The sequence below is a fragment of the Bombina bombina genome, chromosome 1 (genome assembly GCF_027579735.1).
Source record: "Bombina bombina isolate aBomBom1 chromosome 1, aBomBom1.pri, whole genome shotgun sequence".
NCBI classification, from domain to species: domain Eukaryota; kingdom Metazoa; phylum Chordata; class Amphibia; order Anura; family Bombinatoridae; genus Bombina; species Bombina bombina.
The window spans coordinates 1,135,955,033-1,135,970,747 of NC_069499.1; the positions used below are offsets into that span (position 1 = coordinate 1,135,955,033).

General features: G+C 38.5%; 1 protein-coding gene across 1 annotated transcript in view; it reads left to right on the forward strand.

The window, feature by feature from the left end:
• Window positions 1–15,715, forward strand: part of FKBP10 (FKBP prolyl isomerase 10) — a 54,798-nt gene that overhangs the window by 6,547 nt on the left and 32,536 nt on the right. The window contains exons 2-7 of the mRNA XM_053698844.1: window positions 949–1,094; window positions 5,115–5,304; window positions 8,771–8,916; window positions 9,085–9,274; window positions 11,470–11,615; window positions 13,225–13,414. Of these exons, the coding sequence (XP_053554819.1) occupies window positions 949–1,094; window positions 5,115–5,304; window positions 8,771–8,916; window positions 9,085–9,274; window positions 11,470–11,615; window positions 13,225–13,414 (1,008 nt within the window). The remainder of the gene's footprint in view (window positions 1–948; window positions 1,095–5,114; window positions 5,305–8,770; window positions 8,917–9,084; window positions 9,275–11,469; window positions 11,616–13,224; window positions 13,415–15,715) is intronic.

Consider the following 15,715-nt stretch of genomic DNA (forward strand, 5'->3'; position numbering starts at 1 on the left):
TTAATAGGTTTATTAAAAACCGGGCACTAATTCATCATAATGGACCTTCACTTTAACCTCTTAAGGACATATGACAGAATTTTTCCGTCATAAAACAATTGAGCAAACTGAAAGCTGTGTCCTTAAAGGGTTAAAGGCGTAGAAATATTAGATGGCCAATTTAGTTATTTTCTCCCATCAAATTCTGTTAACAATTTCCATAACAAAAAAATTGAAAGCTTTGCGTTTTATCAATGGTGTATTTGCCTTGATTGTTTGGGGAAAAAAAACATCCAGTGTTTTTTATGAGGTCATTAACTTCCACAAGTTGATAAATATGTGTCTGAATCAGGGAGGAAATACTCAGCACTTTAAACTTCTAAATATATGAAATGCAGCAAAAGTGCACTGCTGAAAATGGAAGAGAGTTGGAGGAGATCTTTATGTTCAGTGGTTTCTCTAAATATTGGTACAATATGCTTAGTTCATACAGTGGTATTTATAAAAAAAAAAAAGTGTTGGATGCCCCTTTTAAATGACAAGAAAGGTCTATAGACTAGCTAGGCACCACTAACATGACATATTAGACTTGCTAATTTTCTAAGAAACAAACAAATCACAGGTTAATCAACAAAGTTATAGATTTAGGAATCGGCAGAGACAAACTGATATGGTTATAATAAAATAATACGGTCTTATGAAAATTAAAAAGAATATAATTGTATAACCCCCACCTGTCCCCTTTCGCTTTACCTCTTCTAAACTGCTGATGTTGCTCCCAGTCCTGGTAGTTCACTTCAAATCTTGCCTATGCCCATATCTTCACTAGTGGGCAATATTCTATGTCATTTCACATTCACTAAACACCTTCTGTTCCACTATTACACCTATATCTGTATACTTGTGTGAGCATTTTACAACTATTCTTTCTTTTTATATGTATTTTGTGACAATATGTTTTTCCCACAGCTATGATAGGGGAATTGCTGTGGCTGGATTTGTGGGAGTGGGACGTCTGATCACTGGGTTGGACAGAGGCATTCTGGGTATGTGTGTGAACGAACGGAGGAAACTAATTGTGCCACCACACCTGGGATATGGCAGCATAGGAGTACGTAAGTAGATTCACTGCTGTGGTGTCTTTATTGACAAACTGTCTCTGTACTTCTCTTTGCTTACCATTAAGACATTTTTCCACTTACCCCCTCCCCCATCTAGCATATTTGTATTGTATTTGCAACCATTTCTGCTATTCCTGTACAAACTCTGAAGTCATGTTGTGGACTCTTAGATGTTCTGCTATCCTATGCTCAAAAAGCTTTTTCTCCAACATAGGTGTGTCCGGTCCACGGCGTCATCCTTACTTGTGGGATATTCTCCTCCCCAACAGGAAATGGCAAAGAGCCCAGCAAAGCTGGTCACATGATCCCTCCTAGGCTCCGCCTACCCCAGTCATTCTCTTTGCCGTTGTACAGGCAACATCTCCACGGAGATGGCTTAGAGTTTTTTAGTGTTTAGGGCAAGAGATGTTCTGGATCCTTGGGCGCTAGAAATAGTCTCCCAGGGTTATCTTCTGGAATTCAAGGGACTTCCCCCAAGGGGGAGGTTCCACAGGTCGCAGTTGTCTTCAGACCACATAAAAAGACAGGCGTTCTTACATTGTGTAGAAGACCTGTTAAAAATGGGAGTGATTCATCCTGTTCCATTAAGAGAACAAGGGATGGGGTTCTACTCCAATCTGTTCATAGTTCCCAAAAAAGAGGGAACGTTCAGACCAATCCTAGATCTTAAACAAATTTCTCAAGGTCCCATCGTTCAAGATGGAAACCATTCGAACTATCCTTCCTTCCATCCAGGAAGGTCAATTCATGACCACGGTGGATTTAAAGGATGCGTATCTACATATTCCTATCCACAAGGAACATCATCGGTTCCTAAGGTTTGCATTCCTGGACAAACATTACCAGTTCGTGGCGCTTCCTTTCGGATTAGCCACTGCTCCAAGGATTTTCACAAAGGTACTAGGGTCCCTTCTAGCGGTGCTAAGACCAAGGGGCATTGCAGTAGTACCTTACCTGGACGACATTCTGATTCAAGCGTCGTCCCTTCCTCAAGCAAAGGCTCACACGGACATTGTCCTGGCCTTTCTCAGATCTCACGGCTGGAAAGTGAACGTGGAAAAGAGTTCTCTATCCCCGTCAACAAGGGTTCCCTTCTTGGGAACAATTATAGACTCCTTAGAAATGAGGATCTTTCTAACAGAGGCCAGAAAAACAAAGCTTCTGGACTCTTGTCGGATACTTCATTCCGTTCCTCTTCCTTCCATAGCTCAGTGCATGGAAGTGATCGGGTTGATGGTGGCGGCGATGGACATAGTTCCTTTTGCGCGCATTCATCTAAGACCATTACAACTGTGCATGCTCAGTCAGTGGAATGGGGACTATACAGACTTGTCTCCGAAGATACAAGTAAATCAGAGGACCAGAGACTCACTCCGTTGGTGGCTGTCCCTGGACAATCTGTCTCAAGGGATGATGTTCCACAGACCAGAGTGGGTCATTGTCACGACCGACGCCAGTCTGATAGGCTGGGGCGCGGTCTGGGGATCCCTGAAAGCTCAGGGTCTTTGGTCTCGGGAAGAATCTCTTCTACCGATAAATATTCTGGAACTGAGAGCGATATTCAATGCTCTCCAGGCCTGGCCCCAGCTTGCGAGGACCAGGTTCATACGGTTTCAATCAGACAACATGACGACTGTTGCGTACATCAACCATCAGGGGGGAACAAGGAGTTCCCTAGCGATGGAAGAAGTAACCAAAATTATTCTTTGGGCGGAGTCTCACTCCTGCCACCTGTCTGCTATCCACATCCCAGGAGTGGAAAATTGGGAAGCGGATTTTCTGAGTCGGCAGACATTGCATCCGGGGGAGTGGGAACTCCATCCGGAAATCTTTGCCCAAGTCACTCACCTGTGGGGCATTCCAGACATGGATCTGATGGCCTCTCGTCAGAACTTCAAAGTTCCTTGCTACGGGGCCAGATCCAGGGATCCCAAGGCGGCTCTAGTGGATGCACTAGTAGCACCTTGGACCTTCAAACTAGCTTATGTGTTCCCGCCATTTCCTCTCATCCCCAGGCTGATAGCCAGGATCAAGCAGGAGAGGGCGTCGGTGATCTTGATAGCTCCTGCGTGGCCACGCAGGACTTGGTATGCAGATCTGGTGAATATGTCATCGGCTCCACCTTGGAAGCTACCTTTGAGACGAGACCTTCTTGTTCAGGGTCCGTTCGAACATCCGAATCTGGTTTCACTCCAGCTGACTGCTTGGAGATTGAACGCTTGATTTTATCGAAGCGAGGATTCTCAGATTCTGTGATCGATACTCTTGTTCAGGCCAGAAAGCCTGTGACTAGAAAGATTTACCACAAAATTTGGAAAAAATATATCTGTTGGTGTGAATCTAAAGGATTCCCTTGGGACAAGGTTAAGATTCCTAGGATTCTATCCTTCCTTCAAGAAGGATTGGAAAAAGGATTATCTGCAAGTTCCCTGAAGGGACAGATTTCTGCCTTGTCGGTATTACTTCACAAAAAGCTGGCAGCTGTGCCAGATGTTCAAGCCTTTGTTCAGGCTCTGGTTAGAATCAAGCCTGTTTACAAACCTTTGACTCCTCCTTGGAGTCTCAATTTAGTTCTTTCAGTTCTTCAGGGGGTTCCGTTTGAACCCTTACATTCCGTTGATATTAAGTTATTATCTTGGAAAGTTTTGTTTTTAGTTGCGATTTCTTCTGCTAGAAGAGTCTCAGAATTATCTGCTCTGCAGTGTTCTCCTCCTTATCTGGTGTTCCATGCAGATAAGGTGGTTTTACGTACTAAACCTGGTTTTCTTCCAAAAGTTGTTTCTAACAAAAACATTAACCAGGAGATTATCGTACCTTCTCTGTGTCCAAAACCAGTTTCAAAGAAGGAACGTTTGTTGCACAATTTGGATGTTGTTCGCGCTCTAAAATTCTATTTAGATGCTACAAAGGATTTTAGACAAACATCTTCCTTGTTTGTTGTTTATTCAGGTAAAAGGAGAGGTCAAAAAGCAACTTCTACCTCTCTCTCTTTTTGGATTAAAAGCATCATCAGATTGGCTTACGAGACTGCCGGACGGCAGCCTCCCGAAAGAATCACAGCTCATTCCACTAGGGCTGTGGCTTCCACATGGGCCTTCAAGAACGAGGCTTCTGTTGATCAGATATGTAGGGCAGCGACTTGGTCTTCACTGCACACTTTTACCAAATTTTACAAGTTTGATACTTTTGCTTCTTCTGAGGCTATTTTTGGGAGAAAGGTTTTGCAAGCCGTGGTGCCTTCCATTTAGGTGACCTGATTTGCTCCCTCCCTTCATCCGTGTCCTAAAGCTTTGGTATTGGTTCCCACAAGTAAGGATGACGCCGTGGACCGGACACACCTATGTTGGAGAAAACAGAATTTATGTTTACCTGATAAATTTCTTTCTCCAACGGTGTGTCCGGTCCACGGCCCGCCCTGGTTTTTTTAATCAGGTCTGATATTTTATTTTCTTTAACTACAGTCACCACGGTACCATATGGTTTCTCCTATGCAAATATTCCTCCTTAACGTCGGTCGAATGACTGGGGTAGGCGGAGCCTAGGAGGGATCATGTGACCAGCTTTGCTGGGCTCTTTGCCATTTCCTGTTGGGGAGGAGAATATCCCACAAGTAAGGATGACGCCGTGGACCGGACACACCGTTGGAGAAAGAAATTTATCAGGTAAACATAAATTCTGTTTTTATTAAATGACTGACAAGTCTTTCTGTATTAAATTATTACCTGAACCCTTGTGCTGTTCTGGTCCCCCGCCCATTTTAGTCCTCAGATGTTATCTTTTATCAACCTCACACAAAACTAGTCCATTCTCTGCAATACATGTGCTGTTAGCCTGCAGGTCATTCAGTGCTGTGCCCCTCTACTTTTTACCCTATGTTTAATATATCCCACCACTCCTAGAGATCAACATAGAATACAAAACTGAAAATAACATCCTGATTTACATTTTTTTTTCTGTGAATTACTAAGCCCACTGTGACCCTATTTATTTATTTTTATTTTTTTTCTCCTCTAGCCGGAATGATTCCTGCTGACGCCACTCTGTACTTTGATATAATTCTCGTGGATATTTGGAACAAGAAAGACGAGGTGCAAATTACAACCATTGAGAAACCCAGTGGGTGCAACAGGACAGTACAGGACTCAGATTTTGTGAGATACCATTACAATGGAACCCTGCTGGATGGGACCTATTTTGACTCCAGGTAAGTCCGTAGAATTTGCCCTTGTTTAGTAACATACAGATGTCCCTACAAATATCCCCCTATACCTCAATATGACTGCTCTGCCTTACTTGACTTCTCAATAAAAATGTATTACCGTCCATGCTATACATCAACAGTTTCTGGCAGAGCACGCAGACACACAGAGTAACCGTGATGTTAGAATTAAATCATTTATGACTAAGTGGGAACCGTACATATTGCATCTACCAATGAGGCTGAGGAGGAAACTCCTGCGCCCCTTCCAACATTCCATATTCATGCTAAATGAGAACCTACAAGGACGCTGGTGCGTACCAGAGTCGGACTCAGACCCTGACTCTTAACTAATTCACTACTAATATGGACTGACACAACCACTACATCACTAGAAGTTCTGGTGGCTACATATAGGGGCCCTTGGAACGTGAGCACATCCATCCGTCGACGCAACAACCTGAATATTCCTTTATCCACATATCAAAGGTACTTAAGTTGTCTTGAGTTTATGTTTTATGTTATTAGTTGGCATGACTGCATCAGCCTATTGACATAATTGCAATCGTACAACATTAATGACTATTACGGAAGGCCTGACTTCGCACTAATACTATAACTGCAAAAGAACCCTACTGGAGTGTGAAAGTAAACCTCAATATAGTGCAATTAGCGCCTCCGAGCATAATTTTTCCATACTTGGTACGATATCACCTTCCAGCATCCCCTAGACTCATTGATGCAGTTAGCCAATATCTATTTATGAGTTTGTTTTGTTTTGTATGGTTGTGTTTTCTTAAACGTTTTAATTATGCAGGGGGCCTGACCACTCCACATGGCTCCGAGAAAATCTGATGGACACAATTCAGACTCGGATTCCTTGAAAAGACTATATTACACCTCATATTGTTATTGCCTTATGATGATAAAACACTGTGCAATGCTGTGTGGCAGTGTTTCGGTTTACCTGTAAAAAAAAATTCAAAAATAAAGTTTTAAAAAAGTAAAAATGTATTACCGTTAACTTGGTTATAATTAAGTTATGGAAAAACAATCAGCTCACCAAGATTTCAGACTTTCTAATAAGCAGTTGAATGAATATTTAATATTTGAACAATATGAGATAGATATATATATATATATATATATATATATATATATATATATATAATGCTCACACACTAACTAGCCCTTAGTCATGCTATAGTTTACAGGTAACAACCTCCTTTTATAGTGTGAACAAACTGATTGATTAACTCTTTCATTGCCATATTGGTCACAATTTCTGTTAGTCTGGCGCCATCTAGTGGACATAGTAACCAAAAAAACATTAAAGGGACAGAGTCCAAAAAAACTTTCATGTTTCAAATAGGGCATGCAATTTTAAACAACTTTCCAATTTACTTTTATCACCAATTTTGCTTTGTTCTCTTGGTATTCTTAGTTGAAAGCTAAACCTAGGAAGGCTCATATGATAATTTCTAAGCCCTGGAAGGCCGCCTCTTATCACATACTTTTTTTATTTGCTTTTCATAACAGTGGAGAGCTAGTTCATGTGAGCCATATAGATAACATTTTGATCACGCTTGTGGCAGACACTGCACTAACTGGTTAAAATGAAAGTCAATAGATATTATTTGATGTGATCAGGGGGCTTTCAGAAGATGCTTAGATAAAAGTTAATCACAGAGGTAAAAAAGTATATTAATATAACAGTGTTGGTTATGCAAAAGTGGGGAATGGTAATAAAGGGATTATCTATCTTTTTAAACAAAAATTCTGGTGTTGACTGTCCCTTTTAAGCATTTTACAACCTTTAATATCCAAGTACATTAAAGGATTATTACATACTAAATCTATATAAAAAACAATTAAATAAAAAAAAAATGTAAATCCATAGTCTTTATTCAAACCTACTGGATGTATAGTCCCTCATTTTTGAATTCCAAAATAAAGATTATGATTTACATTTTGTTTCTTTATTTTATTTTTATTAAATTGGTTTTAATATAGATGGAGTTTGTAATAATCCTTTAATGTACTTGGATATTATGGTTGTAAAATGCTTGTTTTTAAATTAACTAGTTTGTGTAAATGTAATCTTACAGGTATCTCTGACATTTTAAAGGGACAGTCTACACCATAATGTTTATTGTATAAAAAGATAGATAATCCCTTTATTACCCATTCCCCAGTTTTGCACAACCAACCCAGTTATATTAATATACTTTTTACCTCCTGTGATTATCTTGTATCTAAGCCTCTGCAGACTGCCCCCTTATCTCAGTGCTTTTGACAGACATGCAAATTAGCCAATCAGTGCAGACTCCTAAATAACTCCATGGGAGTGAGTACAATGTTATCTATATGACACACATGAACTAGTACTGTCTAGCTGTGAAAAACTTTCAAAATACTCTGAGCTAAGAGGCGGTTTTCAACGGTTTGGAAATCGGTTGAGTCTGTCTAGGTTTAGCTTTTCAAAAATACCACCAAGGGAACAAAGCAAATTTTATGATAAAAGTTAATTGGAAAGTTGTTTAAAATTGCATGCCCTATCTGAATCATGAAAGTTTAATTTTGACTTTACTGTCCCTTTTTTTTTAATTTTTTTTTTTTTGTTACTATGTCCACTAGATGGTGCCAGACTAACAAATTGTGATCAATATGGCAATGAAAGAGTTAATCAGTTTGTTCACAGGTACTATAGCGTGACTAAGGGCTATGTAGGCCCGAAACGTAGCTGTTTGCTGTCTTCCTATTTACCTCAATAAAGGATAATTTTGGATAAAACAGTGTTGAGACTACTTCTATGTTTTTATATACCGTGTATATATGTGTATATATATATATATATATATATATATATATATATATATATATATATATATATATATATAAATTTTTTTCTTAAAGGGATATAAAACCTCAAAATTTTATTTTCATGATTCAGGTAGAGCATGTGATTTTAAACAACTATCTAATTTTGCTTCTATTTTTTTATTTGTTCTCTTGATATCTTTAGCTGAAAAGCAGACGTAAGCTAAGCAGCTGGCTCATTTCTGGAGCACTATACGGCAGCAGTGTTGAATTCGGAAAAATTAATTTTTGGGTTTCATATCCCTTTAAGTTGCAGCCATCCAACAAACAAAAGCAGATTATATTCCCTTTAAGAACTCTAAATGTATTATGGAACAAAATATCAGGGAAAATGGCTTTTTATTTATTAAATTGTGGGGGGATGCTGGAGAAAGGCAGAACAAACAAGCTGTGTAAGGGAAGAGGTTGTTGTGTTTTTTTTGTTTTAAATTTAATGACAATATATTGTAAAACAAGTATATGTGCTGTTTATTATAGCCTGTGGTTTTAACCTGTAGATGTATGTATATCTTAATATTAAAACAAAAATGTATTGATACTTGGCATTTAAAACCTTGTGTTAATTGATGCCCATTGTTTTCCTTCCTTGTAGCTACAGCCGTTCTAGTACATATGACACATACGTAGGATCCGGCTGGCTTATTAAAGGCATGGATCAAGGTCTTTTAGGCATGTGTGCTGGAGAGAAGAGGAAGATCACTATCCCACCCTATCTGGCTTATGGAGAGAAGGGTTATGGTGAGTCTGAGCTTGTCAATCTTTAATGGTCACAAGCAACACACATGGGAAGGAGTGAATAAATGAAGGCCGAGTGTATCTTTATTTACATTTGGTCACTGATGCTTGGTGGGGTAGAAACTGCTGCATACTGATGAGTCTTTCACGGGATCTGCCTTGTTTTTTCAGGTACTGTGATTCCTCCACATTCTTCTCTGGTGTTTGATGTCCTGTTAATAGACTTTCATAACCCCAAGGATGGGATCAAAATAGATAACCAGGTCATTCCCCAGTCATGTAAGCGTAAGGCAGTAACTGGAGACTATGTGCGTTACCACTACAATGGAACCCTCTTGGATGGAGCTTTGTTTGATTCCAGGTAATTATTCTACATTTAAAGGGCCAGTAAACCTACCAAATATTGTTATATAATTCTGCACATAGTGCAGAATTGTATAACATTAGGTTGGCACCAGCTTTCTAAATCAAAGTATGTTACAGATATTTTCTACAAAAATGTATTTTACAGACTGCCGCTCCTGGCTCTACTGAGTGGGTCTGTTGTTTTTTTTCTAAGCGCATCGGGCACGCTGTCTAGTCACAGCCCTCCAAATCGCACCATTACAATGAATATAGCTCGTTCTGGTCTGGCAGACCCAGGAGTGGCGGTCTGTAAAATACATTTTTATAGGAAAATATCTATTACATACTTTGATTTAGAAATCTGGCGCTAACCTGATGTTATATAATTCTGCACTATGTGCAGAATTACATAACATTATTTGGTGGGTTTACTGGCCCTTTAACACACTTGTCTATTCATATCTATAACTGTTTTTCATTTTTAAAGCAACCATTTTACATGTTTTTGCTCCTAATAAATAACATTATAGGCCACTGATTTTATATCCCTCTCCATAAATGCAGGCCCTGTGCCATAGCCTGGTGAGGATGAGGCTAAAAGCTGCATAAAAGAAAGTTGTTGATGGTTCAGCATATCCTGCTTGGTTCTTCCTTGAAGGCTACAGAAATTGCTGTGTCATTTAGAGAGCCAGAGAACATTTAGTGTTACGTAGTGCAGTTGTTCTGAAGAGAACTCCAATCTGATGTCCCTTTCCGGTGACTCTTCTATTTTCACTATCTGTTTTTGCCTGTCCTGGGGGGCGCACCGCTGATCCTCTGGCATACACCCCAAGTAAACCTTAGGGAATGAGGTTTACAAGGGGGACTTTGCCCCCCTTTACACCCCCCCATGCAGAGCCAAAATAGATAGTGAAGATAGGCGATTACAGTGCCCATCTGGTTGGTTGTGAATCCTGTCACTCACTGAGACACGGACCAATCAGATGTGTGGAATCACCAGAAGTGACGTTAGATTGGAGTTCTCGATAGAACACAGTAACAAAACTGTAACCATAGTTAGATGATAAATTACAACAACTTATGAAATCGCACCCACACAAATTTGAAAACTGAAAAATAAAAAACTCAAAAAGAGAGGCCAACTTGGTCTTCATTTTCATCTCAAACATTTATAAGATTCTCGTCATATTAGAGTATCAAACGCCTGCTAATCAGAAAAATCATTCACCTGGTGGATAATTCAGTATCTTGAAATCTCAGACCTTAAAGTAAAAAATAAACTTACATGGATTAGATGCAGCGTAACATTTTAAACAACTTTCCAATTTACTTATCAGTTTTTGCTTGGTTCTCTTGGTATTATTTATTATACAGTGTAATCCTGGGTGCGTTCAGGAGGGTTCAAGTGTCTTTAGCGACCTGGCAGCAGTGTTTGCAAGTTTAACATTACTATAAACACTGCTGTCATAGACTGCTAGACACTTGCACGCTCATGAGCTCACATCAGCCTACCTAGATGAACTCTTCAAAAAAAAAAGATAACAATAGAGCAAAACAATTTTAATAATAGAAGTAAATTGAAAAGTTGTTTTAACATTACCAGCTCTATCTGAATCATGAATGTATCATTTTGACTTTCCAGTCCCTATACCCTAGGCACAAAATGATGAATATATATATATATATATACTGCTCCTTATATTAGTGCTTCCATTTTTTTTTTTTAAATCTTGCATTTTCTCCAATTAGTGCTGGTTCTTCTGAACCCATTATTCTCCATGGTAGTGGCACACATAAACTAGCACTGTCTAGCTGGAGTGCAAGATTGTAAAAAGCTGGAAAAAAGCACTGAGACAAGGGGCAGCCTGCAGGGGCATAGAAATAGGCTAGAGGTTATAAAGTATATAAATATAACAATGTTGATTATGTAATGCTGGGGGCAATGGGTAGTTGCTTTCTTTTAAACAATAAAAAAATTAAGTAGATTGTATATGCGAGTTACATCTACCTATCTAAATGAGATTTTTTATTATGGTGCTATATCTTAATAAAAAGTAAAAATAAATATATATATTTATATATTATTTAATACTATGATATATAAATAGTATTTAGTTCTGTATCATGAGTCTGCCTTTTTGTTTTTGAAAGATTACATGAATCTAAACTTGCAGGATACTCCTTTTTAACCTGTGATCATTTCATTTGCAGCTATAAAAGGAACAGCACATACAACACCTACATCGGCATGGGTTATGTTATACCAGGAATGGACGCTGGACTGCAGGGGGTTTGTGTAGGAGAAAGGAGAAGAATCATCATACCCCCACACCTAGGTTATGGGGAAAATGGCATCGGTACGTCAGTTGAGTTTTTTTGTTGGTGGAACCGTTATGTTCTATTTTACAAATGGAGCCCACTGGATAGTGCAGGGTGCATTATCTTGTGCTCGGCCTTTGCACAAAAAATAACACACAATCTGCTATTATAAGTGGGATTAAAATTTGTAACCAAACACTCTCACTGATCTTGTATTACAAGGTGTGAATTTTAGGCTTTGAGCTCAAGCGCAAAACAAAATGCCACATTTTGAGACCTGAAAGGAACAATAATTTCTTACTAGTTTGAAAATGCAGTGGAAATAAAGGATTTTTTTTTTTTGATTGTTTGTTTTTTGCACACCATCACCATATTGCTTGAGCATTATCCTAATGCATCCAAAGAGAAGCGCTCTACCAGGAACGAGCAGCTCAGTATACTTTCCTGAAGTATATCAATCTGATCCTGCCGAGTAAGGTCAGAGCAGCCCCGAAATTCTAGGCAATTCTCCTCTGAACTTCATCAGCCATACTCCTCTAAGCACATTAGGCAAAGAGTCAACGTCTTTTTCAGGAAAGAATTGGCTGGTATTTCGGGGCTGGACTGACCTTACTCGGCGGAATCGTACTGATATACTTCAGGAAAGTTTTCCTCTGGTTAAGACGCTGCTCCTTGGTGGTAGCCATAGAACAAGCTATTTACTTTACTACACTCTCTCTCATAGATGCCTTTTTATGTGAGGGATTTAACTTATCTGTTCTATCCAATAAGAGGTTTGTGCACACTAGACTGTTGCTTAAGTGGTTAAAAAAAAATAACTTTGGACTTGTAAAAAATGGAAGAGGTGTAGGTTTCCATTGAGCAATGTTAACGCACCATAACACCAACATTTTTGTACTACGCTTCTATTCCAGTCCTGTATGTTTGTAATAGCTACATACCTCCCAACCTTTGTGGCTCTGTATCATGGACACAGGTTTATTGGGGGGGGCATCACCATTTTGTGGGTGGTTAGTGGGTGTGGTTATGGATCTCTGGGTGTTCCACAGATGAGGCTAAGGGACATTCTGTACATAGGGACATATGAACTCAGAATCGGGGACCAACCCTCTCAAATAGGGCCATTTGGGAGATATATATCCCTCTCCATCCCTCTCAAATAGGGCCACTAGTAATATACATAGTAGCAAAAAATAAAGACTTGCACTCGATGGGTATTTCAAAGATCAAATTTACTGTGACAAGTGTAACGTTTCGGGAACTTTACATCCCCTTCCTCAGAGTCTTATCTATACCTCATATAAATTAAGGTGAAAGCACATGAGTTTTCATTTGGCAATTTATTGCAGAAAAAATAGCAAGTATTGTGATATACTACAACAGGAGGTTCCTTTTGCTGTGCGCCCTTCCCTCTTCTGTTCCAGAGATAGATAGATAGATATATATATATATATATATATATATATATATATATATATATATATATATATATATATATATATATATATATATATATATATATATATATATATATATATATATATATATATAATTTTTTGGGGGGGGATTAACTCAGTTGTCCATTGAAAATAAGTTGTTTTCAAGCCAAGAATTTAATTGATTGTATCAAACCTATTCTCTCATCAGCAAACAGTATTCCTGGATCAGCAGTCTTGGTTTTTGATGTCCATATCATTGATTTTCACAACCCTAAGGACGCTGTAGAGATTGAGGTGACGCACAAACCAGAAGTGTGCAACGTGACAACCAAAAAAGGGGATTTTATTAAGTATCATTACAACTGTTCCCTTCTGGATGGGACCCATCTTTTCTCATCGTGAGTAGCAACATAATATTTGTAATGCTCCAAAGGGACAGATTTCATTACAGTGTTAGTTAAAGTAATGGTAAATCTAAGTACACATTAATTATAATTCTTAACCTGTGCATTTTTATGCAGCTACAATATTATCAAATACCTTTTTTTTTATTTGCTCTGTTGAAAGGGCTACAAGGAGAATGGGAGATCCCTAGTGAAATTCTTAAAAGGCAGGTTGTGTTATATTTCTCCAAGTGACGTTCCCTGTTTTTATGTGATGGAAAGACGAGCCCAGTGAAATATAGCACTGTATGACAGTTCTGCTGCAAACATGTTGCTTTGTATTTTATATTACTTTACACTTCATATAAAGTTGTTTTTTTTTTTGTTTTTTTTTTTTTTTTTAACTTTGCACTTTTTTATTTTGTATACAACCGTTTATTAAAGATTGTGATTTTACAAATTCTGATTATGGTATGACCATTTCTGTGTAACTTTTTAACAAATTAGGGTCATACTTTGTGTATTTTACAAATTACATTGGACTTTGTATTTCTTATATTTTAAAATAAAACTGAAAGCTTAAATGTCCCTGAGAGAGCACTTCATTACTTTCTTTGGGCCCGCTAAGCAAAGATTCTCTAGTCTGAAGAAAAATTATAGTGCAGACTTCAGAAGCTGCACCTGGAAGTCCCAGAGAGATGCTTTCCACAGAAAGTAATGAGTCTTTCTGGGATACACAATTTCACAGGGAAGAGAGAAGGTAAGTGGTCTGATATAAAGGCTCAGTTTGCAGCAAATACAAATTAAACTGAAATGTTTTCACTACAATTTGACTTGCTTTTGCCTATAGTTTAGTTTAACTTTTCTGTCAAATAAGTATTGTGAATTTTGAACAAACATCACCTGCATACAGCTGGCAAAATATTTCAGTGAGACCAGCTTTTGTAAACTGTTTACAGCATTTTACAAGAATTCTGGTTTGCCCAGGAAACTCTGTCCCTCCCATACTTTTGAAGCTATTTTACAATAGATAGTGTGCAATGTAAGTTGTAAAAGATGCACAGAAATATAAAGATCCTAATTTTGTTAAAGTAACACAGAAACTTTCAAAACCTAATCAGAATTTGTAAAATCACTGCTGGATCTAAATGTATTAAAGAGAGTGCAACACTTGAATGTAATTATACTGAAAGGACCCAAATCAAAAGTGTAAAGTAATATAAAATACAAAGTATAAGTGTAACAAAACTCTCATAATGCAGTGCTATATTGCATTGGGCTTTGTCTCCTTCACATACAAAAATGCAGAGAACAGCCCTTTGACAAGTATAGCAACATTTGCCCATCTATAATCTTGTGAGAGATCTTCGTTCTGGAGAGTTTCACCACTTTTTTTTTTTTTTTTTATCATTCAGTGAGTTTATCCCCTGTGAATATTGCACTACAATTTCTATCCAAGCAGGAGAATCTTTTATCATCAGGCCCTTAGATTTTAAGAATGCCTGATATAAGGATCATATGAAATAAGGGGTCAATCACAATCCTTTAATATCTTAAAGGGACATTGAACCCAATTTATTTTTTCTTTCGTGATTCAGATAGAGCATGCATCATTCTTTGTCTTTCGTCACAGGAGGTTGTCGGAGAAGTGTCAGAAGATTCGGAATAGTCTCTTATGGAGGGTAGTACTCTTCAAAATGGGACTGGAGTTTTAAGTAGTCCTGTCAGCCTCTCAGTGAGAGCATGGATGAATGTTAGAGTCCGGAGATGCAGGGAGAGTCTTTCTGCTAAATCATTCTGACTCAGGTTAACAGCTCCATTAGCAATCAGCGTTGACAAGTTTCACTGCCTGCTTTTCTGCTCTCAAGTCTATGTCAGGAGCGATGCTATTATCCTGTCACACTTGAGAGGCCATGTTCCTGTTCCACAGCATAGATTGTGGTGAGATCGTTTCATTTATACATATATGATAACGTAAGAAGACAGGGTCACAGTGTGTCTCTCGTTTTATCTGTATAGAATCAAGGGTAATACCCTCGGAAAGGGAGTTATTGAAGGGGGGATTTGTGCATAATATTTATTGTGTTTTAATGCTGCGTCATGTGTGAGATGAGGAGTGTGTGAACAGTCAGTTTTTTAGCGAGATATCGATGCAGACCTTTTGGCGCGTTTTCTCTCTAGTGCAGAGGCGGTCCTGCATGGCACTCCATGTGACTGGGTGTGGCCTTTTTAACTTCCTCTTTTTTGACCGGCGGTTGTAGGAGACAAAGCTGTTTCTCTGTTGTCTGGGTCATGGGAGGTGGTGAGTGCCCTGGC